General features: G+C 39.4%; 1 protein-coding gene across 9 annotated transcripts in view; it reads right to left on the bottom strand.

Annotated features, from left to right (window-relative positions):
- AFG2A (AFG2 AAA ATPase homolog A) overlaps positions 1-24,927 on the bottom strand; it is a 396,134-nt gene that overhangs the window by 366,743 nt on the left and 4,464 nt on the right. For 6 of the 9 annotated variants that reach the window (XR_010133490.1, XR_010133493.1, XR_010133492.1 and 3 more), the window contains exons 2-9: positions 24,248-24,372; positions 22,810-22,967; positions 18,538-18,596; positions 17,297-17,938; positions 16,193-16,322; positions 15,880-15,936; positions 13,791-13,914; positions 4,564-4,819 (exon numbers count right to left, since the gene is read on the bottom strand). Coding sequence is in view for 5 of the 9 variants with exons in the window: in XM_019025703.3 (XP_018881248.1) it covers positions 4,564-4,819; positions 13,791-13,914; positions 15,880-15,936; positions 16,193-16,322; positions 17,297-17,938; positions 18,538-18,596; positions 22,810-22,967; positions 24,248-24,372 (1,551 nt within the window). In the remaining 4 variants the exon portion in view is untranslated. The remainder of the gene's footprint in view (positions 1-4,563; positions 4,820-13,790; positions 13,915-15,879; positions 15,937-16,192; positions 16,323-17,296; positions 17,939-18,537; positions 18,597-22,809; positions 22,968-24,247; positions 24,373-24,927) is intronic. The other 3 variants (XR_010133491.1, XM_055385175.2, XM_055385173.2) reach the window with 1 other exon arrangement.

The raw sequence follows: 24,927 nt of genomic DNA, 5'->3' as shown, positions 1-24,927 counted from the left end.
AAGGGTATCTTCCAGAAACTGAAGTCTGGGAATGCCCAGACACAGACTGTGGCCAAATGGCTTGCATACCTGCAACAAAGGAGCACATTAATAGCCCCTTGAGCTCAGAGCTCCATTCAGTGCTTGGCCCTGTCATCTATGTAACAACTGTCACATAGTCTTTAAGGGAGGCTGCTGAGCCTCCATAGATGCTCTCCTTCATACAGGATAGACAGGGCCCAATGTCTGACCGCCCAATGTCTGACCAGGCCTGGTACACAAACAGCTTGTCACGAGACAATCCTTGCACTTGAACAGGCATGGCCATCCAGCCATCCACTGACAGGATCTGGATTGATGATACAGGCCAAGGACATAGCAGCCAATGAGCTGAGCTGCAAGCTGCCAGGATGGTCCTCCTCTATAAGCCAGACCCAGCAGTCCTGTGTACTCACAGGTGGGCTGTCTGAAGTTAACAGGCATCCGGCATGACATTCCTTAAGGAAAATTGTGATTCTCCAGTACACACTTCTCCCTGATTTCCACAGCACGATATATCAATAAATATTGTCTTCATCAATACTGCCAACAATGCATCTGATTACATGTGTGTGCGTGTGTGTGTGTGTGTGTGTGTGTGTGTGTGTGTACTTTGGAAAAGTCTGATAGGATACAGTCATCCCTTAGTATCTATGGGGTATCGGTTCCAGGACCCCTAAGATACCAAAATCTAAGGACAGCTCAAGCCTCTTATATAAAATGGCATAGTATTTGCATGTAGCCTATGTACATCCTCCCATATAATTTAAATAATCTCTAGATTACTTTTACCTAATCCAATGTAAAGGGACTCACCATGTGGCTACTACAATGGGAAGCACAGGACTAGACAGTAGCAGGTCACCTCCTTTGGTGCACTGACATGTAGAAGGACATTCCCCATTGCATCTGGGGGATGCATAAAATGATCTACCATGTGGATCCCCACACTGCATCTACACCAACCTGGAAATCAACAGGCAGACAAATTAACCTGCATTCGTCTCCTCAAGGGAGTCCCCACAGACGATGTGGTCAACTGGTTACAAAAGAAGACAGGACATAGGGGACAACTTACCCTTTGGGCCATAGCAAAGAATTGGAGCCTGCCACTATGATACAAAGACACAGTACACATCTGTCAGCAATGTCTTACCTGTGCACAGGAACACCCCAGGCCCTTGCCACCTGATACCAGAAAGATCACCCAGGGCCAGAGCCCAGCACAATGGTGGCAGGTAGACTACATAGGATCTTTGCCCCTATTGGATGGCTGCCACTATGCCTTAACTTGTGCAGAAACCTGCACAGGGCTACTGCGAGCATAACCCAGCAAGCATGCCACCATAAAAGGACCAGAACAGATGTGTGCAGCCTACAGCGTCTCCATCAATAGTAACAATGGGCCAGACACAGTGGCTCACGCCTGTAATCCCACCACTTTGAGAGGCTGAGGCGGGTGGATCACCTGAGGTCAGGAGTTTGAGACCAGCCTGCCCAACATAGTGAAACCTGTCTCTACTAAAAATACAAAAAATTAGCCAGGTGTGGTGGTACACATCTGTAATCCCAGCTACTTAGGAGGCTGAGGCAGGAGAATTGCTTGAACTCAGGAGGCGGAGGTTGCAGTGAGCCGAGATCGCGCCATTGCGCTCCAGTCTGGGCAACAAGAGCGAAACTCCATCTCAAAAAAAAAAAAATTAACAATGACTAGGGCTCATACTTTACCAGATATAAAGTACAAGAATAGGCAGAGGCCCTGGATATCCACTGGCATTTTCACCTGCTGTACAACCCTACAGCAGTGGGGCTGACTGAACAAACGAATGGACTGTTGAAACAACTCCTATAGGAGTTGGCTCTGTGGACACGCTGCTTACCAGCAGCTGTGCACAACCTGAATGAATATGCACATTCTCATCACCCCATGATGTATACTCTTCTAACACAAGGATGTGATACGACCATCAGGATCCAGGTAGACAGGGTAAGGGACAGCAGACCTTTGCCCCCAACCTGGGACACAAAGTAATCTGCTATGGCCCTTGCCACAGGACCAACCTACTGGGGAGCACATCATTACGTGGTTCTGGGAAATGGCAAACCAGCCCGATGGTTCAGTTTTTCTGCTCCATGGGGGAAGGGCCTAGAACAGGATATATATGTCACACCTATTTCATACCATACTCTCCACTGTAATTCTAAAATAATGAATCCTAGTCCTCCCTTGTGCAAGGGGATGAACATCCTCTCATGAAACATTATACCTCCACTGTCTTCCTCTGGCCTCCTGCAACACATTACAGAGGGGAGCCAGTCCATTTGGTATCGTAAACCAGGCATCAGGCTGCTGCCAGGGGTGGTGCTCTCTCAGAATGACACAACTCCCCATGTCTTGTTAAATGGCCAGGACTTGTCCTTTCTTGTACCCACTAAACAACTCACCTTTTGCCCATAGATGGTGTGCTGCAAACCTCTTCGCTGACTGGGTGCAGATGGTTATCTCTCTCCAGAAGAAAACAGACTGCTGGGTCTGCGGAGAGCTCCCCCTCTCCTCCGCTTTGGGCCTGCCATGCCACACCAAGGCAGTTAACATGAGTACCTGGGGCCACTTCGATACCTGGTATAGTGACCTTCACCTATTCCCCTTCAGCGACAACAGCACCTCATGCAGCAAGTTTCCCACCACCAACGACATGAGATGGCATATTTTCCGCCTGGTAAAGGAGCAAGTTAATGTCACTCCCCACTGTAGGTAGGCTGTACACAATGATGGGCTAGAGTGGATGACAGCAGCGAGATAGAGATAGTGTGTTATGCACCCTTCTTTGTAAAATCACATGGCCCTGGACATCTTAACTGCCCCCACAAGGGCGGAACCTATGGATTAATTAAAACCTGTTGTGTATGTATTCCTGATGACTCTCACGATGTAACCCAGGCCATGCAGGCCTTAAAAACCCATATTTCCACTACAGAATCTAAGTCTTAAAACCCTATAACCATGTGTTTTAATTAACTCCCAAGCCCTTGAAAAACTTTCTATACAGTATGATTGTTATTCTATTTGTTATTCTTTTTTGTTATTGTAGTTTATATTGCTACTGCAGCATCTGGCTGCAATGCTCCTCCACATACCTGGCCCCAGGGATATCATTGCAGAAAGGCATAAGAATGTGAGGGCCACGCAAGGGTATGCTGGTGCGGAGTATATGGCAGATGCACCTGAAAGCAATAACTTAAGAAAGGAGGTTGCCATGTGGAAGTTGCTGGGGGGAGGATGCTAAGTGAAAATGCTATACAAGCTGCATGCTTTTTGCAAGTGATTGCAGTTCTCCTGTCCAGCCCATCACCACTGGGCCGCCCTGTAAGTAAGTTCTGCCAAATAAGCCCTAAGTTTCATTTATTGGCTCTGGGTCCCTTCTTTGGCCTCTCAAACTTGGTACCATCCCACTGAAGTTAATAGGGGTCCGGCATGACACTCAATTTTAAGGAAAATTGTGATTCTCCAGTTTACACTTCTCCCTGATTTCCACAGCACAGCACAATATATCAATAAATATTGTCATCATCAATACCGCCACCAATGGATCTGATTACATGTCCATGCATGTGTGTGTGTGTGTGTGTGTGTGTGTGTGTGTATACTCTGGAGAAGTCTAGTAGGATATAGTCATCCCTTAGTATCTATGGAGTATTTGTTCCAGGACCCCTAAGATACCAAAATCTAAGGACTGCTCAAGCCCGTTAATGGCATAGTATTTGCATATAGACTACACACATCCTCCCATATAATTTAAATAATCTCTAGATTACTTTTACCTGATCCCATGTAAATGCTATGTAAATACAGTTGACCCCTCAACAACTTGGGGGTCAGGGACACCAATCCCTGTGCAGTCAAAAAACTATGCATAACTTCTGACTCCCCCAAAAACTAACTACTAATAGCCTATTGTTGACCTGAAGCCTTGCCAATAACATAAACAGCTGATTAACCATATTTTTTATATGTATTATATGCTGTATTCTTACAATAAAGTAAGCTAAAGAAAAAGCAAGTTTTTTCAAATTGTTGCGAATCTCCAAAAAATTTTCCAATATATTTATTGAAAAATATTCATATATAAGTGGACCCATGCAGTTCAAGCCCTCATAGTTCAAGGGTCAACTGTAGTTGTGATACTATATTTTTTAAATTTTTATTATTTTTTACTGTTTTAACTTTTTTTTTTCCTGAATATTTTCAGACCACAGTTGGTTGACTCCTCAGATGCTGAGCCCAAGGATATGGAGGGCTGACTGTATACACTATAATGGTGGTTATCCTTTAGAGGTAGGATTGAGTGATTTTTATTTTTTTTTACAGTCTTCTGAATCATCTAGGTTTTTGAAATAAAAATTTTTTCAAATAAAAATTACACATTTTATAATTAGAAACAAAGCTACTTCCATTAAGAAATCAGTAAAATATAAATTATTTGTATGTAAGTAAACTGGAGTTAAGTGCATCAATAGAGACTCACCACAGCAAACCACACTCACCTGCTTCATTACACAAGACTTTCAAGTCTGCTCCAACGTATCCATGAGCACTATTTGCCAGCTGCAGCAGCTCAGCCTCAGTGAGCAAATGGGGTACCCTTCGAAGCAGTTTCTGGAGAATATCTAGCCGGTCCTGAGCATTGGGAACTCCAATCTCAATCTCTTTATCAAATCGCCCAGGTCTTCGGAGAGCAGCATCCAAGGCATGAGGGCGATTTGTGGCCCCAAGAACCAACACTTGTCCTTCACTTACTTCCTAACAAAATAAAATGAAAATAAATTTATTTTTCTGAAAGTTAGAAAAAAAAAGTGAGAGGCACACACTGGCTGTATAGACAAGGATGAAACATCTAACTGTCCAGGCTACTAAGTCCTATTTCTTACGCTTTCATTACCTATCAATTACTTTTATTAGTAATACATTTTTATTATACATTTATTACTTTTATTATACATTTTTCAGTGTTCAGCCTAAACGCTTCCTCCTGTAGAAAGTTTTACAATACTCACCTCTCCATCTACTATGACATCTCTCTTACTTCTCACATCTTAACTGTATCATTCTCATAAAAAATAACATATATATAATATGTACCATATAATTGTTTTAATTGTTTTAAATAGTCCTTTTCCCCTACTTGAAAGTCAGGATTATGACACATATAATACTCAAATAGAACAAGATTCTATTAGAAAGTTATCTAAAAAGTCTTCGCTTATAGACTAGTTTTTTTAATATGGATACATTTTTAAATTCCTGAAAATAAGAGACAACAATATAACCAATATCCAAGTATCAGCCACCTTTGAATATATAGGTATTTTTACTCTCTGAAAATGAAATTAGGAAAACCAAATAATAAAGAACTATGATCATGATCAGCCACCTGTAGAAATTATCCAATATTCTATTCAGATGACCTAGAGACAAGCATAACTGGAATGCAATTTATGTTAAAAAATAAAAATAAAAAAAAGCTCAAACCTAATCAATTATACTGAATGTGCCAACAGACAATGCATGGACTACAGCGAATCTATGAATTATAAGTTTAGAAGTACAAAAACAGACCCTTAAAAATATTCAGACTAAAATTATCAGTATCACATGTTTCCATTCCTTGCCCAAAGGCAAGAATACTAATCCACAACAGGCTTATCCCAGTGGCAGAGAAAGAGACAGCAGATTGAAATAATTAAGATTCTCCAACACTAAGCCTTTCATCTGATTTCCTACTTACCAAGAACCCTTGTAATTATAAGACAGCTCTCTATATTTGCCATCAAGGTGAAAATATGGTCATCCATAAACACAAACATTTGGTCTGCTTAACAGTCACATCTCTTACTGTAAATGGACAAACTATAACACTATTTTATAACATGATTCTCTTGTAAGTATTATTATCATGGGTCAGTCTGTCCTCACAACTCTATCATCTCCAGCCTACTAATAACACTGAATTCTTCAACTTTATAACCTGAGAATCAACCTGGGACATGAAAATCACTCCTAGGTACTGTTCCAGGACTGAGAACCAGTTAGGCAGCCTCCACCAGGTGACAACCCTTCTCTTACAGACTCTTAAAATTATTAACACATTAGTATATAAGTGACTTAGTGCCAAACCTTTATATTATTTTCACATATTTACTTTCTGCCACTAGACAGTAAAAAACAAAAAGTTCGGGGAGAAGCAAAGACGGCCGAACAGGAACAGCTCCAGTCTACAGCTCCCAGCGTGAGCGACACAGAAGACTGGTGATTTCTGTATTTCCATCTGAGGTACCGGGTTCATCTCACTAGGGAGTGCCAGACAGTGGGCACAGGACAGTGGGTGCAGCGCACCGTGCGCGAGCCGAAGCAGGGTGAGGCATTGCCTCACTCGGGAAGTGCAAGGGGTCAGGGAGTTCCTTTTGCTGGTCAAGGAAAGGGGTGACAGACAGCACCTGGAAAATCGGGTCACTCCCACCCTAATACTGCACTTTTCCGATGGGCTTAGGAAACAGTGCACCAGGAGATTATATGCCACACCTGGCTCGGAGGGTCCTACACCCACGGAGTCTCGCTGATTGCTAGCACAGCAGTCTGAGATCAAACTGCAAGGCGGCAGTGAGGCTAGGGGAGGGGCGCCCACCATTGCCCAGGCTTGCTTAAGTAAACAAAGCAGCCACAGCCAGGAAGCTTGAACTGGGTGGAGCCCACCACAGCTCAAGGAGGCCTGCCTGCCTCTGTAGGCTCCACCTCTGGGGGCAGGGCACAGACAAACAAAAAGACAGCAGTAACCTCTGCAGACTTAAATGTCCCTGTCTGACAGCTTTGAAGAGAGCAGTGGTTCTCCCAGCACGCAGCTGGAGATCTGAGAACGGGCAGACTGCCTCCTCAAGTGGGTCCCTGACCCCTGACACCCGAGCAGCCTAACTGGGAGGCACCCCCAGTAGGGGCAGACTGACACCTCACACGGCCGGGTACTCCTCTGAGACAAAACTTCCAGAGGAACGATCAGACAGCAGCATTTGCGGTTTACGAAAATCCGCTGTTCTGCAGACACCGCTGCTGATACCCAGGCAAACAGCGTCTGGAGTGCACCTCTAGCAAACTCCAACAGATCTGCAGCTGAGGGTCCTGTCTGTTAGAAGGAAAACTAACAAACAGAAAGGACATCCACACCAAAAACCCATCTGTACATCACCATCATCAAAGACCAAACGCAGATAAAACCACAAAGATGGGGAAAAAACAGAGCAGAAAAACTGGAAACTCTAAAAAGCAGAGTGCCTCTCCTCCTCCAAAGGAACGCAGTTCCTCACCAGCAATGGAACAAAGCTGGACAGAGAATGACTTTGACGAGTTGAGAGAAGAAGGCTTCAGACGATCAAACTACTCCGAGCTACGGGAAGAAATTCAAACCAAAGGCAAAAAAGTTGAAAACTTTGAAAAAAATTTAGACGAATGTATAACTAGAATAATCAATACAGAGAAGTGCTTAAAAGAGCTGATGCAGCTGAAAGCCAAGGCTCGAGAACTACGTGAAGAATGCAGAAGCCTCAGGAGCCGATGCAATCAACTGGAAGAAAGGGTATCAGTGATGGAAGATGAAATGAATGAAATGAAGCAAGAAGGGAAGTTTAGAGAAAAAAGAATAAAAAGAAACGAACAAAGCCTCCAAGAAATATGGGACTATGTGAAAAGACCAAATCTACGTCTGACTGGTGTACCTGAAAGTGACAGGGAGAATGGAACCAAGTTGGAAAACACTCTGCAGGATATTATCCAGGAGAACTTCCCCAATCTAGCGAGGCAGGCCAACATTCAGATTCAGGAAATACAGAGAACGCCACAAAGATACTCCTCCAGAAGAGCAACTCCAAGACACATAATTGTCAGATTCACCAAAGTTGAAATGAAGGAAAAAATGTTAAGAGCAGCCAGAGAGAAAGGTCAGGTTACCCACAAAGGGAAGCCCATCAGACTAACAGTAGATCTCTCAGCAGAAACCCTACAAGCCAGAAGAGAGTGGGGGCCAATATTCAACATTCTTAAAGAAAAGAATTTTCAACCCAGAATTTCATATCCAGCCAAACTAAGCTTCATAAGTGAAGGAGAAATAAAATACTTTACAGACAAGCAAATGCTGAGAGATTTTGTCACCACCAGGCCTGCCCTAAAAGAGCTCCTGAAGGAAACACTAAACAAGGAAAAGAACAGCCGGTACCACCCGCTGCAAAATCATGCCAAAATGTAAAGACCATTGAGACTAGGAAGAAACTGCATCAACTAACGAGCAAAATAACCAGCTAACATCATAATGACAGGATCAAATTCACACATAATGATATTAACTTTAAATGTAAATGGACTAAATGCTCCAATTAAAAGACACAGACTGGCAAATTGCATAAAGAGTCAAGACCCATCAGTGTGCTGTATTCAGGAAACCCATCTCATGTGCAGAGACACACATAGGCTCAAAATAAAAGGATGGAGGAAGATCTACCAAGCAAATGGAAAACAAAAAAAGGCAGGGGTTACAATCCTAGTCTCTGATAAAACAGACTTTAAACCAACAAAGATCAAAAGAGACAAAGAAGGCCATTACATAATGGTAAAGGGATCAATTCAACAAGAAGAGCTAACTATCCTAAATATATATGCACCCAAAACAGGAGCACCCAGATTCATAAAGCAAGTCCTGAGTGACCTACAAAGAGACTTAGACGCCCACACAATAATAATGGGAGAGTTTCACACCCCATTGTCAACATTAGACAGACCAACAAGACAGAAAGTTAACAAGGATACCCAGGAATTGAACTCAGCTCTGCACCAAGTGGACCTAATAGACACCTACACAACTCTCCACCCCAAATCAACAGAATATACATTCTTTTCAGCACCACACCACACCTATTCCAAAATTGACCACATAGTTGGAAGTAAAGCTCTCCTCAGCAAATGCAAAAGAACAGAAATTATAACAAACTGTCTCTCAGACCACAGTGCAATCAAACTAGAACTCAGGATTAAGAAACTCACTCAAAACCGCTCAACTACATGGAAACTGAACAACCTGCTCCTGAATGACTACTGGGTACACAACGAAATGAAGGCAGAAATAAAGATGTTCTTTGAAACCAATGAGAACAAAGACACAACATACCAGAATCTCTGGGACACATTCAAAGGAGTGTGTAGAGGGAAATTTATAGCACTAAATGCCCACAAGAGAAAGCAGGAAAGATCCAAAATTGACACCCTAACATCACAATTAAAAGAACTAGAAAAGCAAGAGCAAACACATTCAAAAGCTAGCAGAAGGCAAGAAATAACTAAGATCAGAGCAGAACTGAAGGAAATAGAGACATTAAAAAACCCTTCAAAACATTAATGAATCCAGGAGCTCGTATTTTGGAAGGATCAACAAAATTGATAGACTGCTAGCAAGACTAATAAAGAAAAAAATAGAGAAGAATCAAATAGACGCAATAAAAAATGATAAAGGGGATATCACCACCAATCCCACAGAAATACAAACTACCATCAGAGAATACTACAAACACCTCTACACAAATAAACTAGAAAATCTAGAAGAAATGGATAAATTCCTCGACACATACACCCTCCCAAGACTAAACCAGGAAGAAGTTGAATCTCTGAATAGACCAATAACAGGAGCTGAAATTGTGGCAATAATCAATAGCTTACCAACCAAAAAGAGTCCAGGACCAGATGGATTCACAGCCGAATTCTACCAGAGGTACAAGGAGGAACTGGTACCATTCCTTCTGAAACTATTCCAATCAATAGAAAAAGAGGGAATCCTCCCTAACTCATTTTATGAGGCCAGCATCATCCTGATACCGAAGCTGGGCAGAGACACAAGCGAAAAAGATAATTTTAGACCAATCTCCTTGATGAACATTGATGCAAAAATCCTCAATAAAATACTGGCAAAACGAATCCAGCAGCACATCAAAAAGCTTATCCACCATGATCAAGTGGGCTTCATCCCTGGGATGCAAGGCTGGTTCAATATATGCAAATCAATAAATGTAATCCAGCATATAAACAGAGCCAAAGACAAAAACCACATGATTATCTCAATAGATGCAGAAAAGGCCTTTGACAAAATTCAGCAACCCTTCATGCTAAAAACCCTCAATAAATTAGGTATTGATGGGACGTATCTCAAAATAATAAGTGCTATCTATGACAAACCCACAGCCAGTATCATACTGAATGGGCAAAAACTGGAAGCATTCCCTTTGAAAACTGGCACAAGACAGGGATGCCCTCTCTCACCACTCCTATTCAACATAGTGTTGGAAGTTCTGGCCAGGGCAATTAGGCAGAAGGAAATAAAGGGTATTCAATTAGGAAAAGAGGAAGTCAAATTGTCCCTGTTTGCAGACGACATGATTGTATATCTAGAAAACCCCATTGTCTCAGTCCAAAACCTCCTTAAGCTGATAAGCAACTTCAGCAAAGTCCCAGGATACAAAATCAATGTACAAAAATCACAAGCATTCTTATACACCAATAGCAGACAAACAGAGAGCCAAATCATGAGTGAGCTCCCATTCACAATTGCTCCAAAGAGAATAAAATACCTAGGAATCCAACTTACAAGGGATGTGAAGGACCTCTTCAAGGAGAACTACAAACCACTGCTCAATGAAATAAAAGAGGATACAAACAAATGGAAGAACATTCCATGCTCATGGGTAGGAAGAATCAATATCGTGAAAATGGCCATACTGCCCAAGGTAATTTATAGATTCAATGCCATCCCCATCAAGCTACCAAGGACTTTCTTCACAGAATTGGAAAAAACTACTTTAAAGTTCATATGAAACCAAAAAAGAGCCCGCATCACCAAGTCAATCCTAAGCCAAAAGAACAAAGCTGGAGGCATCATGCTACCTGACTTCAAACTATACTACAAGGCTACAGTAACCAAAATAGCATGGTATTGGTACCAAAACAGAGATATAGATCAATGGAACAGAACAGAGCCCTCAGAAATAACGCCACATATCTACAACTATCTGATCTTTGGAAAAACCTGAGAAAAACAAGCAATGGGGAAAGGATTCCCTATTTAATAAATGGTGTTGGGAAAACTGGCTAGCCATATGTAGAAAGCTGAAACTGGATCCCTTCCTTACACCTTATACAAAAATTAATTCAAGATGGATTAAAGACCTAAATGTTAGACCTAAAACCATAAAAACCCTAGAAGAGAACCTAGGCATTACCATTCAGGACATAGGCATGGGTACGGACTTCATGCCTATGAAACACCAAAAGCAATGCCAACAAAAGCCAAAATTGACAAATGGGATCTAATTAAACTAAGGAGCTTCTGCACAGCAAAAGAAACTACCATCAGAGTGAACAGGCAACCTACAGAATGGGAGAAAATTTTCACAACCTACTCATCTGACAAAGGGCTAATATCCAGAATCTACAATGAACTCAAACAAATTTACAAGAAAAAAATAAACAACCCCATCAAAAAGTGGGCAAAGGATATGAACAGACACTTCTCAAAAGAAGACATTTATGCAGTCAAAAGACACATGAAAAAATGCTCACCATCACTGGCCATCAGAGAAATGCAAATCAAAACCACAATGAGATACCATCTCACACCAGTTAGAATGGCGATCATTAAAAAGTCAGGAAATAACAGGTGCTGGAGAGGATGTGGAGAAATAGGAACACTTTTACACTGTTGGTGGGACTGTAAACTAGTTCAGCCATTGTGGAAGTCAGTGTGGCGATTCCTCAGGGATCTAGAACTAGAAATACCATTTGACCCAGCCATCCCATTACTGGGTATATACTCAAAGGACTATAAATCATGCTGCTATAAAGACACATGCACACATATGTTTATTGCGGCACTATTCACAATAACAAAGACTTGGAACCAACCCAAATGTCCCACAATGATACACTGGATTAAGAAAATGTGGCACATATACACCATGGAATACTATGCAGCCATAAAAAATGATGAGTTCATGTCCTTTGTAGGGACATGGATGAAATTGGAAATCATCATTCTCAGCAAACTATCGCAAGGACAAAAAACCAAACACCGCATGTTCTCACTCATAGATGGGAATTGAACAATGAGAACACATGGACACAGGAAGGGGAACATCACACTCTGGGGCCTGTTGTGGAGTGGGGGCAGGGGGGAGGGATAGCATTAGGAGATATAACTAATGCTAAATGATGAGTTAATGGGTGCAGCACACCAGCATGGCACATGTATACATATGTAACTAACCTGCACATTGTGCACATATACCCTAAAACTTAAAGTATAAAAAAAAAAAAAAAATCTAAATGACCAGTTTTTTAATGTGCAAAAGAGACTTGATACTACATAATTTCTAAAATTTATTGTGGTTCTAACATATTATGATTCTAAAAACTTTACTTATTCATAATCCAGCATAAAAAGTGTATTTTTCTAATTCATGGATGTCAAGAGTCTTACAAAATTTTTGTTCATGCCTATTCTCTTATTAGTCCTATGAATGTTCCTTCCATAATTAGCATATAGTTTTTATTAATAAAAGAACATATCCCGGCTGGGCGCGGTGGCTCACTCCTGTAATCCCAGCACTTTGGGAGGCCGAGGCGGGAGGATCACCTGAGGTCAGGAGCTCGAGACCAGCCTGAACATGGAGAAACCCCGTCTCTACTAAAAATACAAAATCAGCCAGGCATGGTGGTACATGCCTGTAATCCCAGCTACTCGGGAGGCTGAGGCAGGAGAATTGCTTGAACCTGGGAGGCGGAGGTTGCAGTGAGCTGAGATCGTGCCATTGCACTCCAGCCTGGGCAACAAGAGCAAAACTCCGTCTCCAAAAAAAAAAAAAAAGAGAGAACATATCCCCTATGAGAGAATCTGGTAATATGAATAAGTTTTTTTTAAATGTTATACAAAACATTTTGCATTATTCTCACTTTCTTCCATTTCCCTAGTACAAAGCCTTGAAAGAGTCCATTTGTACATGGGTAATAAGACTTACTCATGACATTTCTTAATAAAAACCCCTAAGACCAGATGTAGCGGCTCACGCCTATAATCCCAGCACTTTGGAAGGCCAAGGCGGGTAGATGACAAGGTCAGGAGTTCGAGACCAGCCTGGCCAACGTGGTGAAACCCCATCTCTACTAAAAAGATTTAAAAAGAAATTAGCCAGGTGTGATGGTGCATGCCTGTAGTCCCAGCTACTCAGGAGGCTGAGGCAGGAGAATCGCTTGAACCCGGAAGGCGGAGGTTGCAGTTAGCTGAGACTGCGCCACTGCACTCCAGCCTGGATGACAGGGCAAGACTCCATCTCAAAAACAATAATAATAAATAGTAATAAAATAAAATCCCTTAAAATTTAACTGCTAAATCTTCCTTACTGATCTTTGCTTCAAGTTTTAAAGCTAACAGCATTTATCACAAAATAAATCCATCATGGTATAGTATTTTATATGCTAGAAAAAACCTGCCAGGTTATGATGTTGTCCTAGCAGTTACTAAGTAATCTACTAAAGCAAATTATTTTACAGATCTTTCCCCTAGTTGCTATGGCTAATAGTTTTCCTTTATCCTAAAATATCCAAAGACTCTGACACATTCAATAGTTTTTACCACTACACATAAGTATTAAGAATTAACCCTACATAGAATCAATACTAGTGCTATACTTACTGAACCAATGCCATCCATCAGTGTTAAGAGTGAAGCCACAACTCTTTTTTCCACTTCATTCTGGGCCCCCTCTCTTTTCGGACAAAGTGCATCCAGCTCATCAATAAAAATAATTGATGGGTGTCTAAAAACAAACAAGTAAAATGAAATCTCTCATCTATATTTGATTTTAAGTTTTACTTAGTTTTAATTTTTTTAACTGAAATGCAACATATGAAATTTAGAATTTACTTAATATTATAAAGATGTTACAATGTTAAGCTAAAAATCCTTAGATTCATTCTAGCCCAAAATACTAATTCACTAACTTCATATTCTATTCTATCTGCCCTCCATTAAAAGGCTGGTTAATTGAGTAGAGTATGCTGCTTAAAAGATAAGAGTCTCTTAAGAACTCTCCCCAGTAATGCCCATTAAGTTGTTATGACTGGATCAATTCAGAACCTGAGGCCAGAGATACTATCCCTTGGAGCAGGTTTGAAACCAAAGGACATAAACTAGAAATGCCCTGTTATTTTTAAACCATTAAAATAAAAACTTGCAAGATGATCAATTCTCCCATAAACAGATGTGAATTCTCTCACAGAAGGAAATCTCAACTGCCATGAACACAGCAACAACAAAAGCATACTAAACAATAAGGTGTACCACTAGTTTTCAAATTTTCAGTACAGTACTAGGACTACAAACTGCTTACTTCATCTACTATCATTGGGGGAAAAAAATAAACTTCAAAAATGGCGGGTTTTCTGATTCACGAGCAGTAGTTATGATATTAAACACCAAGACAGCCGGCATTTTGGGAGGCTGAGGCAGGAGAATGGCTTGAGCCCGGGAGTTCAAGACCAGCCTGGCCAACATAGCAAGACCCTGTTGCTAGAAAAAAAAATACAAAAATTAGCTGGGCATGGTGGTGCTCACCTATAGTTCCAGCTACTTGGGAGGCTACAGGGGGAGGATCACTTGAGCTCAGGGAATTTAGATTTCAATGTTACACTGTAGTGAGTATTAGGATATTGGTCTATAACTTGGTCAAATGTAACGTCACTCATAATATGGCTATGTCTCTACCACTGTTCTGATTTTGCTTGTTTGTTTGTTTTTGAGACGGGGTGTGTGTTGCCCAGGCTGGAGTGCAGCAGTGAAATCATGGCTCACTACAGCCTTGATCTCCCAGCTCAGTGATCCTCCTGCCTCAGCTTCCTTAGTAGGTGGGACTACAGGCATGTGCTACCATGCCCAACTAATTATTTTTATTTTTATTTTTTCGAGACAAAGTCTCGCTCTTGTCCCCCATGCTGGAGTGCAATGGCACGATCTCAACTGACTGCAACCTCCACCTCCTGGGTTCAAGAGATTCTCTTGCCTCAGCCTCCCGAGTAGCTGGGATTACAAGCACTTGCCACCACACCTGGCTAATTTTTGTATTTTTAGTAGAGACGGGGTTTCACCATGTTGGCCAGGCTGGTCTCAAACTCCTGACCTCAGGTGATCTGCCTGCCTCGGTCTCCCAAAGTGCTGGGATTACAGGAGTGAGCCACCGCACCCAGCCAATTATTTTTATTTTTAAACAGACAGGGTCCCACTATGTTGCCCAGGCTGGTCTCAAACTCCTGGGGTCAAGCAATCCTCCTGCCTTGGCCTCCCAAAGTGATGGTATTACAGGCATGAGCCACCACACCCAGCCAGAGTCGTTATTTAATGGGCAAAAGATTTGTCCCTTTGAAGCAAAGTATAACATAACAAAGTTCTAGTATAAAGAGCTACATACAATAATACAGTCTACTAGAAAAGCTAAACATATTAGAAACACCTAAGCACCTAAAGAAAGTCATGGATTTCTATGCTTAAACAAGGTCACATGACTTATCAAACACTATGTCTTAATTCTTCTACTTTATGTAATTTAATAACATTTATCAAACTTTTAAAGATTATATAGAAATAGAATTTCATTAGATCTATAATCTACTTCTATCACTATCACTATAATTTTTGTACTACTGTTTATGCTTTGTATAAGGTGCTAGTATCTCACTTTGACTAATACAGCCTTATTAATTCCAAAACATTTAAAAATAAAGAGTACCGTAGAGTGGCTTCAGCAAATATCTGACGTAACTTTGCTTCAGTCTCACCATAGAATCTGTAACAAATAAAATACATTTAAAGACCATTTCTTATTGTTTTTAAAGCTTTGTCTATAAAAGCTAACCTAAATTTTCAATATTTCTATAATACTTAAAATTACTTTCAAAAATAATTTTCCAAACAATTTTTATTAAGAAGCAAAATATTTCAGTGTACAAAATATCAGACAGAATACTACACAATCATTTTTAAAAACCACATTTTAGAAATATATTTAATAGTAAGTTTACTCTATTAAATCATGTACTTACTTGCTTATAATTTCAGGACCATTAATTACAGAAACATAGGCTCCAACTTCATTAGCAACAGCCCTGGCGATCATTGTTTTTCCAGTACCTGGAGGACCATAAAGTAACACTCCTCTAGGGGCAGGAATTCCTGGAAGAAAAAGTAGAAAACACTAGATTCACCATTACTAGGTTTCTTATAAATGTTATCATACAAGTTCAAACATGAGTTATAAAATTTAACTTTACCTTGCGTTACAAAAAGAGTCAAGAGTTTTTTCTCCCCCTCCAGAAAGATGTACTAACTAGCCCAAACACTGACACCCAGCAATGACTTTCTCTCTCTGTAGACCACAGAACAGAGGAAGCATGTTGGTTAAAAAAAAAAAAAACTGGACACCCACATTGTTGCAACGCCCCATCCCACACAACACAGATCAATGATCGAAAAACAAAGCACAGACAACACAGGTAGACAAGCCACCAATCCCAGTTTTTTTCCAACTAACCATCTTGAAGAGTACATATGTTTGCTAGTATAAAAGGTACATAAGTATGAGCAAAATGCCAATCTAAGGGTTCATTTTACACATACATATATATACATACATGTATGTATATGTAAGATTTATGAGAAAGGAAAAAGCAGAGAGATCAGACACAACAAATATATGCAAAGGATCTTGGCAATAACAATGCAGCAGAAGCCCTGAGTTTCCCGAGTCAAGCCATTCCCTTAATTACCTGCTTCAGTGCAAAGAGATGGGTACACAGTTACATTTCCTAAGAAGTTTTATCTAATGTATTTGAATGGTTTATTCCTTCAGTCATTACAGATGACCCAGGATGACAAGATACTTATTCTAGATCCAATACAGGTAATTGTGGAAATATGCTATTAGAAGAGACAAGGCTGTCACTAATTCACATTACAACCTAAAAATACCAAAGCATAGCAAATGGCCCATTTAACTGGCATCTCCCAAAGCAACTGAAATCTTCTACCATACCTACTACTCAGAAAATAAAAACAGGAAAAGAGGATGAGCAATCATTAGATAAGTGTCAACTGTCTTTTAATTTGAATTTAACATTTTTGGGTGCAATAAACTGAAGATATCATACCATAACTCTTGAAAAGCTCAGGCTGTTTGAGGGGCAATTCAATTATTTCTCTAATTGCTTTCAGCTGGCTACTTAATCCTCCTATCATGTCATAAGTTACTTTGAATTGGTTGTCTTGCTCTTTTGAATTTTTATCAATCTCTGTAAAATTGACTCTTGTTGTTGAAGAAATAAAATAAAAAGTATCAGTATTGCACTTTGCTCCTATGCTGAACTTTAGCAGTCTCTCTTCTTCAGTAAGTTGCTCATTTCCTTCTCTGGCAGATTCAAAATTACATTTAAGACCTGTGACTTCCTCTAGCATAAGTCCACTGCCATCTCCAGGGCTCTGTGTAACATCCAACAAAACATCACTGGCTTTATTTGTAATTCTGTCATCAATTGGTTTATAAGGAGTACTTCTTGATGTTGGGATCTGGGTCTCCTCCAGATCTAACTGGCTTAGCTGTAAGGATAACTCCAGGCTACTGGTTTCCATGCTGGACTGTTCAAAGGCCATTCTTTGGGCATCAGTGTCAGAGTCACTCTGAGGCCCTCCCAATATCATGCCATCTGCCCCTTTCACTCGCAATACTTGCAGCTTGTACGGTCGTCCATAGAATGTACAATACAGAAAGTTGCCTGGTAAAACAATCTTGCCATCTAGAAAACAGTTTATTAAATATACATGTTAGCATAATTTTTTTTACCAGTTTAATGTTTAAATAGCAATATATTTCATCTACTATCTGAAAAGACTAAATCAAAGACAGAGTATTAATAAAATAATTGTCATAAAAAATTGAGGAGCTAATATTCCCCTATAACACCATCTGGAGACAGAAGGAAATGATTCTCTGAAATCCTCCACACTCAGTAGATCTCAGATTCTATCAATCACATCAACAAATAGCCAGGCATTCCATATTCAATAATAAACTGAATGAAAATGGCGCAGCCAAACCAGCACTCCAAGATAGCATCTGTCACTGGAAAGGGCAAGAATGCAAAGGTTAAAAGTCTCAATTCTACCACTGACTCTTTCTCCAGACAAGTCATATATTCTTTCCACTGCTCAACTGCCAATTAACCAGGAAAAGTAGCACATCCCTATCTTAAAAGTATATTCATTCATTGAGGGGAATATTCTCAAAGCTATTTGGAAGAAAACTACTATGCATATATAAGCCCTCAAAGACACTTTATTTGCTGATGCCTTGCAGCTTAAAACTTAAGAAAACAATTTAAAATATTTGTCTCACCTAGTTTTCTCAGGATACAACCAGTCAGTTCTTCTTCATTAATTTCCGTATCTTTGTCACTGTAAAAGGATAAGAAGGGAACAGAAATCAGCATTAGGTACACCAGAAACTAAACTGTGGTGTAAAATTACATGTATATAGTTATAATATAGACTTAATCAAAAGAATAATCCACCTGCAACCTTAAAATAAATAATGTATACAATTTTGAAATGATGGGCATTTTTCAGAAACATATAGCCATGAAAATATCATTTGGAATCTGGTGCCTTAGTGACCTAAATCAATGTTCTTCAAAACACAAGGGTAATGAAATCATTTCAGTCAGCCTCATTCAGCACTTTGTTAATAGAATAAGAAATGCAGGGTACACTGAATATAGAAAGGGTAAATACTGCTTTGTAAAACATTAACTTCTAACACATACATACACACATGCACACATATGAGCACTATTATCTATGGATGCGTATATACAAAGAATCTGATGAAAAATCCATTTTTTATTGTCATAGGCAAAAACATTTTTAAAATGCTGACCTAAACTAATAATTCCCTTTATAAAGTTGCCTAGCTTGGAGAAAGACTCTAATTAATAACTTACTTCACTCTCTCAGTATAACTTACAAATTATTTCTTCAAGAAAATTACGTCCTATACAGTATGTTACTTGAAAAGGCAGAAGTAGGAAAAAGAGGAGTAATGGTTACAATGAAGGTTTTTTTCTGGAGAAAGGGCATGACCAAGGAAAAATGAGATCCCCTCCTTCCTAATGATAACTGTGTCTCCCCAGAGAGTTGTTTAAGTGCAGGAAGTGAACACACCTAAATATCATACATTTATAAAGAAATCTGCTCTTGAAGAGTTCTCAGAACATGAGCATTTTTCCTCCTCCTCTTGTGCATAAGCAGCCCATATCAGGAGGGGAGACAAACAGCTGTCTAGTTCTGTCAGTGACCAGTGGAGGGGAGACAGTTTAGCTCAAGGGGAAGTGTAAGTGATTGGAAGCTGAGCATGGTGGCTCATGCCTGTAATCCCAGCACTTTGGGAGGGTGAGGTGGGTGGACCGCTTGAGCTCAGGAGTTCAAGACCAGCCTGGGCAACATGGCAAAAATTCATCTCTACAAAAAATACAAAAGAAAATTAGCTGGACGTGGTGGCATGTGCCTGTGTGCCCATCTGGTCAAAAAAAAAACCTTGTTCTCCAATCACTTTTTTTTTTTTTTGAGATGAGGTCTCGCTCTGTCACCCAGGCTGGAGTGCGGTGGTGTGATCTCAGCTCACTGCAACCTCCACCTCACAGGCTCAAGTGATCCTCCCACCTCAGCCTCTGGAGTAGCTGGGAACACAGGCGCTCACCACCACGTTCAGCTAATTTTTATACATATATATTTTTTGTAGAGATGGTGTTTCACCATGTCTTCCAGGCTGGTCTCGAACTCCTAAGTTCAGGCGATCCACCCACCTCAGCCTCCCAAAGTGCTGGGATTACAGACGTGAGCCACTGCGTCTGGCTTCCAATCACTTTTATCAGTAATAATACAATATAGTCAATCCTCAATACCTGTGGATGCTGTATTTGCAAATTTACCAACTCCCAAAAACTTATGTGTACCCCAAAATCAATACTCACAGAGCATTTGTGGTCATTAGTGACACGGAAGAGCAGCAAAAAATTTGGGTGACCCAACACCCATGTTACCATGTAGGATGAGGTGACACTCTGCCTTGTTTCAGCTCTCATTCAGAGATGACCAGAGAATGGAAGTGATAGGGGACACAGCAGTGTAGTGAAGAAGCTCCAGGCCTGGGGTCAGTTGGAGGGAGTGTGAATCCCAACACTAGCACCTCAGGCAAGTCCCTTAACATTTCTAACACTTCTAAATCTCCTCTTCTGTTTTGTAAAATAAAGAAAATAAAATCTACCAGAAAGAATTACTTTGGAGCTTTAAGATTATAATCTATGTAAAATGTATATTATATATATACATACACTACATATATTGTGTGTGTGTTGCATGTATGTATATACACACACATACGTATTTCCCTCTAGGAGAAATGGTTCAGTATTTGCTAACGGTGTTCAAGGCAACTTTAATAGAACATAACTAACCACAAATAATGAGAATCAACTATATATTCATATAAAAGAGAGAGCAAGAGAGAAATAGAATGAGGGGGAAATTTCATGAATCAAATATATGTATAAACTAATGAGAAAATTGCATGTATCTCCTTAAATGCTTACATTTACTTTTGTTTATGGAACTCTAAACCAAGTTATACTTAAATTGCTTTTGTTAAACTCTGAATAGAAGGTATTTACAAATACATGTAAGAACAGTAAAAATATCAAACCAATTTTGCTTTTAAAAAAATAGTTGCACATAAAATAATTTCCACTAGAAGGAGCTCTAACATTACTATTAATAATAAAATCTTACAGTTGCAACTGAAGGATTTAAGCAGACTAAAATGACTGATTTTCCCAACTGGAAGTTAACTTTCTTGTCTATACTCTGCTGCCACATTTAAAACATAAGATTTTTTAAAACAAAATTTTAAAACCTGAGCTTTCATTTAAAACATATCCAGTCCTCTCTAATAAGCAATCATTACTCACCTAAGACTGCTGTGCGCTCAAGAGGTCTGACTAGTTTGTAGGTCATCATAAATGCTAATTCCAGTCAACGAATTACTGCTACCTGTAGCACCATTTTAATACATAGTCTGAGGAATAACCCAGTTTAATCTCAACAGTACTATTAACTACCTCATAAAATATTAGGCAAGTTCTCCTCAGACTATTTCATCTGTTTAAAAAGAAAAGGGTAAATGTGTGTGTGTGTATACATACATGCAATATATACAAAGCTTCTGTATACAGCTGGTACTCAACATATTGTCTCCTTTCCCTTCTGCTTTTTATTGTTCATTAAACTGTTACTATAAGCTCCTAAAACATTTCCCTGTTATAAAGGAAAAAATATGCCAAAACTCAAGTCTAAAATCTACAATAGTAGCAAAAGAGAACATATTAAAATCAAGCTGATGACTAGAAAATGGTTTGTAATTCTCACATATAATGTAAACACATCCCCCAAACTATTACTAAGGTGACATTAAAGTATAAAAAGATGCTTTTTGTAAATGATTTTTGATAAGACTTGTATATGCAAACCGAGTCGATATCCTATTAGATAACAGAATATCCAGGAGGATGGATGATATACCTTAACTGCCTTGATAGGTAGATTCAAACAATTACCCTGTGGTGAGGGATTATTTTAAAATCTGATAGTAATGACCGTTTGTTTTACTAAATCGAATAATCAACAAGTTAAAATATACAATCAGGTTCTTTGCTTGCATAGTCTTAATTAAAACTTGTTTCTGTTTGACTCACAGTAATCTACTCTTTTCTTTACAACTGTAAAATAAGAAGCCCTGATTACACTGCAAGTCAAGGTGAAAAACACTGCTAAATATGCATCAATGAAAATTACTCTCACCTAAAATGTCAGGGCACACTCTAATCATGGAAAATCAAAGTCCTTAGTCTATAAAGTATATAGCACTCATTTAGCTTGGGTTGTCTAATATAACACAAGTGGCCACTAGCTACTCAGCACATGTAGCTATCAAATGCTTAAAATGGGGCTAGTCCAAACTGTGATGTGCTACAAGTGTAACATACACATTGATTTTGAAGACTTAGCTTGAAAAAAAGGATGTAAAATATCTTATTGGTAACTTTTTTTTTTCTTTGAGACACAGTCTCACTCTGTCACCCAGGCTGGAGTGCAGTGGCGCGATCCCAGCTCACTGCAATCTCCACCTCCCAGGATCAAGCAATCCTCCTGTCTCAGCCTCCCAAATAGTTGGGACTACAGGTACACACCACCATGCCCAGAAATTTTCTTTTTTGTATTTTTTGTAGAGACAGGGTTTTGCCATGTTGCTCAGGTTGGTCTTGAACTCCTGAGCTCAAGTAATCCACTCACCTCGGCCTCCCAAAGTGCTGGGATTACAGGCATAAGCCACCGCGCCCAGCCCTTATTGGTAATTTTTTATAATTACATGTTAAAATACATTTTTATATATACTGGTTAAATAAAACATACTATTGTAATTCATTGTATCTGTTTCTCTCTACTTTTTAAAATGTTACAAGAAAATGCAAAATTACATATGTGGTTTACATTTGTGACTCTTATATTTCTACTGGGCAGCTTTGATCCAGATAGTCACCAAAGAAAAGAGCCAAACCTCAGTGCCACATCCATTTCCTCAGCCTGTAGCACAGCACCCACAAGAGGCTGGACCTGGATGACATCACCAGGCCTCACACCCACATTTTTCTGTGCCATTTCACTCAGGCCGACCTTGCCTCCAGGAAATCCTGCCATAGGCCAGGCTGTATATACCTGCCAGACAGAGGAAATAAAAGTGTTAGAAAATAAATATTCATAGAATACCATCAATTTATAAGGTAGAATGCTAAGCACAGTCAAGCACTTAAGATATGCAAAATACAGTCTTTACCCAAAAAGAGTTACAATCTGATACCAATTGCAATAAGATAAATTGCATTTTTTTAAAAATTTAAATACTACATGGGCTCATGAAAAATAAACTTTTTAATAAATATTACGTATTTTTCTAAAGATCAAGAATGATCCCACAGTGAAGACGGTAGAAGATATGAAAGATATATGAAAAAAGATAAAGGCATTAACAGGTGATAATGAGAAAATGACAAAAACATTAAGGCAAAATAACTTGTAAAGTAATCCAGCCTGGAAATTAAACTACATCCAGGAAATAGTGAGGGACACAGAACAAGAGCTTTGTCAGAACCTGGGTCTTATCAGATTTAAACGTTAAGAGGGAGGAGCGAAAATTTCTAGCTTGAGCTCACACATTTATAGTCCTCTCTTCTACAAGACACAGTAAAGGACCTTTAAAGCATAAGCCAGAAAAATGAAAAGAATAGGAGGGGTGCCATCAGCAGACAAAAAATTTCAAAGTATTTCCAAAGGATCCCCAGCAGATCAGAGAAGCATCAAAGGAAGCCATGAAAGATAAGGGGCTGGTAGCAGAAAAGAAAGCCAAGCTGCCAAAAATGATCCAGGAAAGGTTCCAGGCTTAGAATCTCAGGTATGAAAAATGACAGCAAGGAGAAACAGCTGAAACCAGGGAGAATGGTAAAATATTTATATATAGAACAGGTGACCTTCTTACCCCCAAAATAATATTTTTATAAAGAAATATAACTAACTGACAGGGAGAAATACTGTCACTACCGCCGGAGGAAACACTTCTCTCTACATAACATTTTAGGGGCTACTATGCCCAGCAGAGTCATAGACAGCAAAGGAACAGAGTTAATATACATGTTAATGTCTTTTAAAATACAGTTTTTCATTTATTCCTGCTTGTGTTGAAATTAAAATCAGAAACATCTCAAACACAGGTTGAGTATCCCTTATCCAAAATGTTTGGGACCAGGAGCGTTTTGAATTTTCGATTTTAGAATATTTGCCTTATGTTTACTGGCTAAGCATCCCAAATCTGAAATCCAAAATGTTCCAATGAGCATTTCCTTTGACTACCATGGCACTCAAAAGCATTTCAGAGTTTAGATTTTTGGATTTGCAATGTTCAGTTTGTATTTCTAAACTAAGGAAATGAAAAAGACTCTTACCTCTTGCTTTCCGTTCAAACTAGTAAGCAACACTGGTCGACCTATACATATATTTGCAGACTTCATAGTGTTGAGTCCAAGATGAATAAGGGAATTCTGGAATGTTTTAGGAATTTTGTCATCTACTATGAAGGAAAAGAAAATTATTTTTGTACTACTTTGTAACAGAAGTTAAGGCATGCTTTCTTTTGCAGTAAATAAAAATACTCTAACCATATAACCATATGAATGTACTTACCATACCCTGGAGAAACTAGTGTTCCAACTTTTGTTATAACAAAACAGATTTAAAACCAAATGCTTTTGAGGGTCTACTGGCAACATATTAAGTATTAACTAAAAAGAAGATGTTTTATGGGGTGAGTATTGGTTTCTTTTTTTCTGAGTCTCTAATTTCATTAAGAAGTAAACATAATTGCAAAAGAGAGTCTCTGAGCTTTAAGTTCAAAGTTGAGTCAGCTACTAGTATTCAAAGGATTGAACTGGGAACTGGCACATCTATCTGGCTCTAGAGGATTAAGTTATGTTTCTGCTTCTGCCCCACATTATGGTCACCAGATCTTTTTCTTTTGTATTACCAAGAATACGTAAAGATAGTAACAGAAGTCGTCTTCCTTATACGAACACACTGACTGAAATCACCACTAGTGATTTCAACTTTTGGCTGAAAAGGGGGGTCC

Source organism: Gorilla gorilla, chromosome 3 (genome assembly GCF_029281585.2).
Source record: "Gorilla gorilla gorilla isolate KB3781 chromosome 3, NHGRI_mGorGor1-v2.1_pri, whole genome shotgun sequence".
Lineage (NCBI taxonomy): Eukaryota > Metazoa > Chordata > Mammalia > Primates > Hominidae > Gorilla > Gorilla gorilla.
Note: the sequence above shows the minus strand (reverse complement) of the source record. Positions and strands in the feature narration are given on the sequence as shown.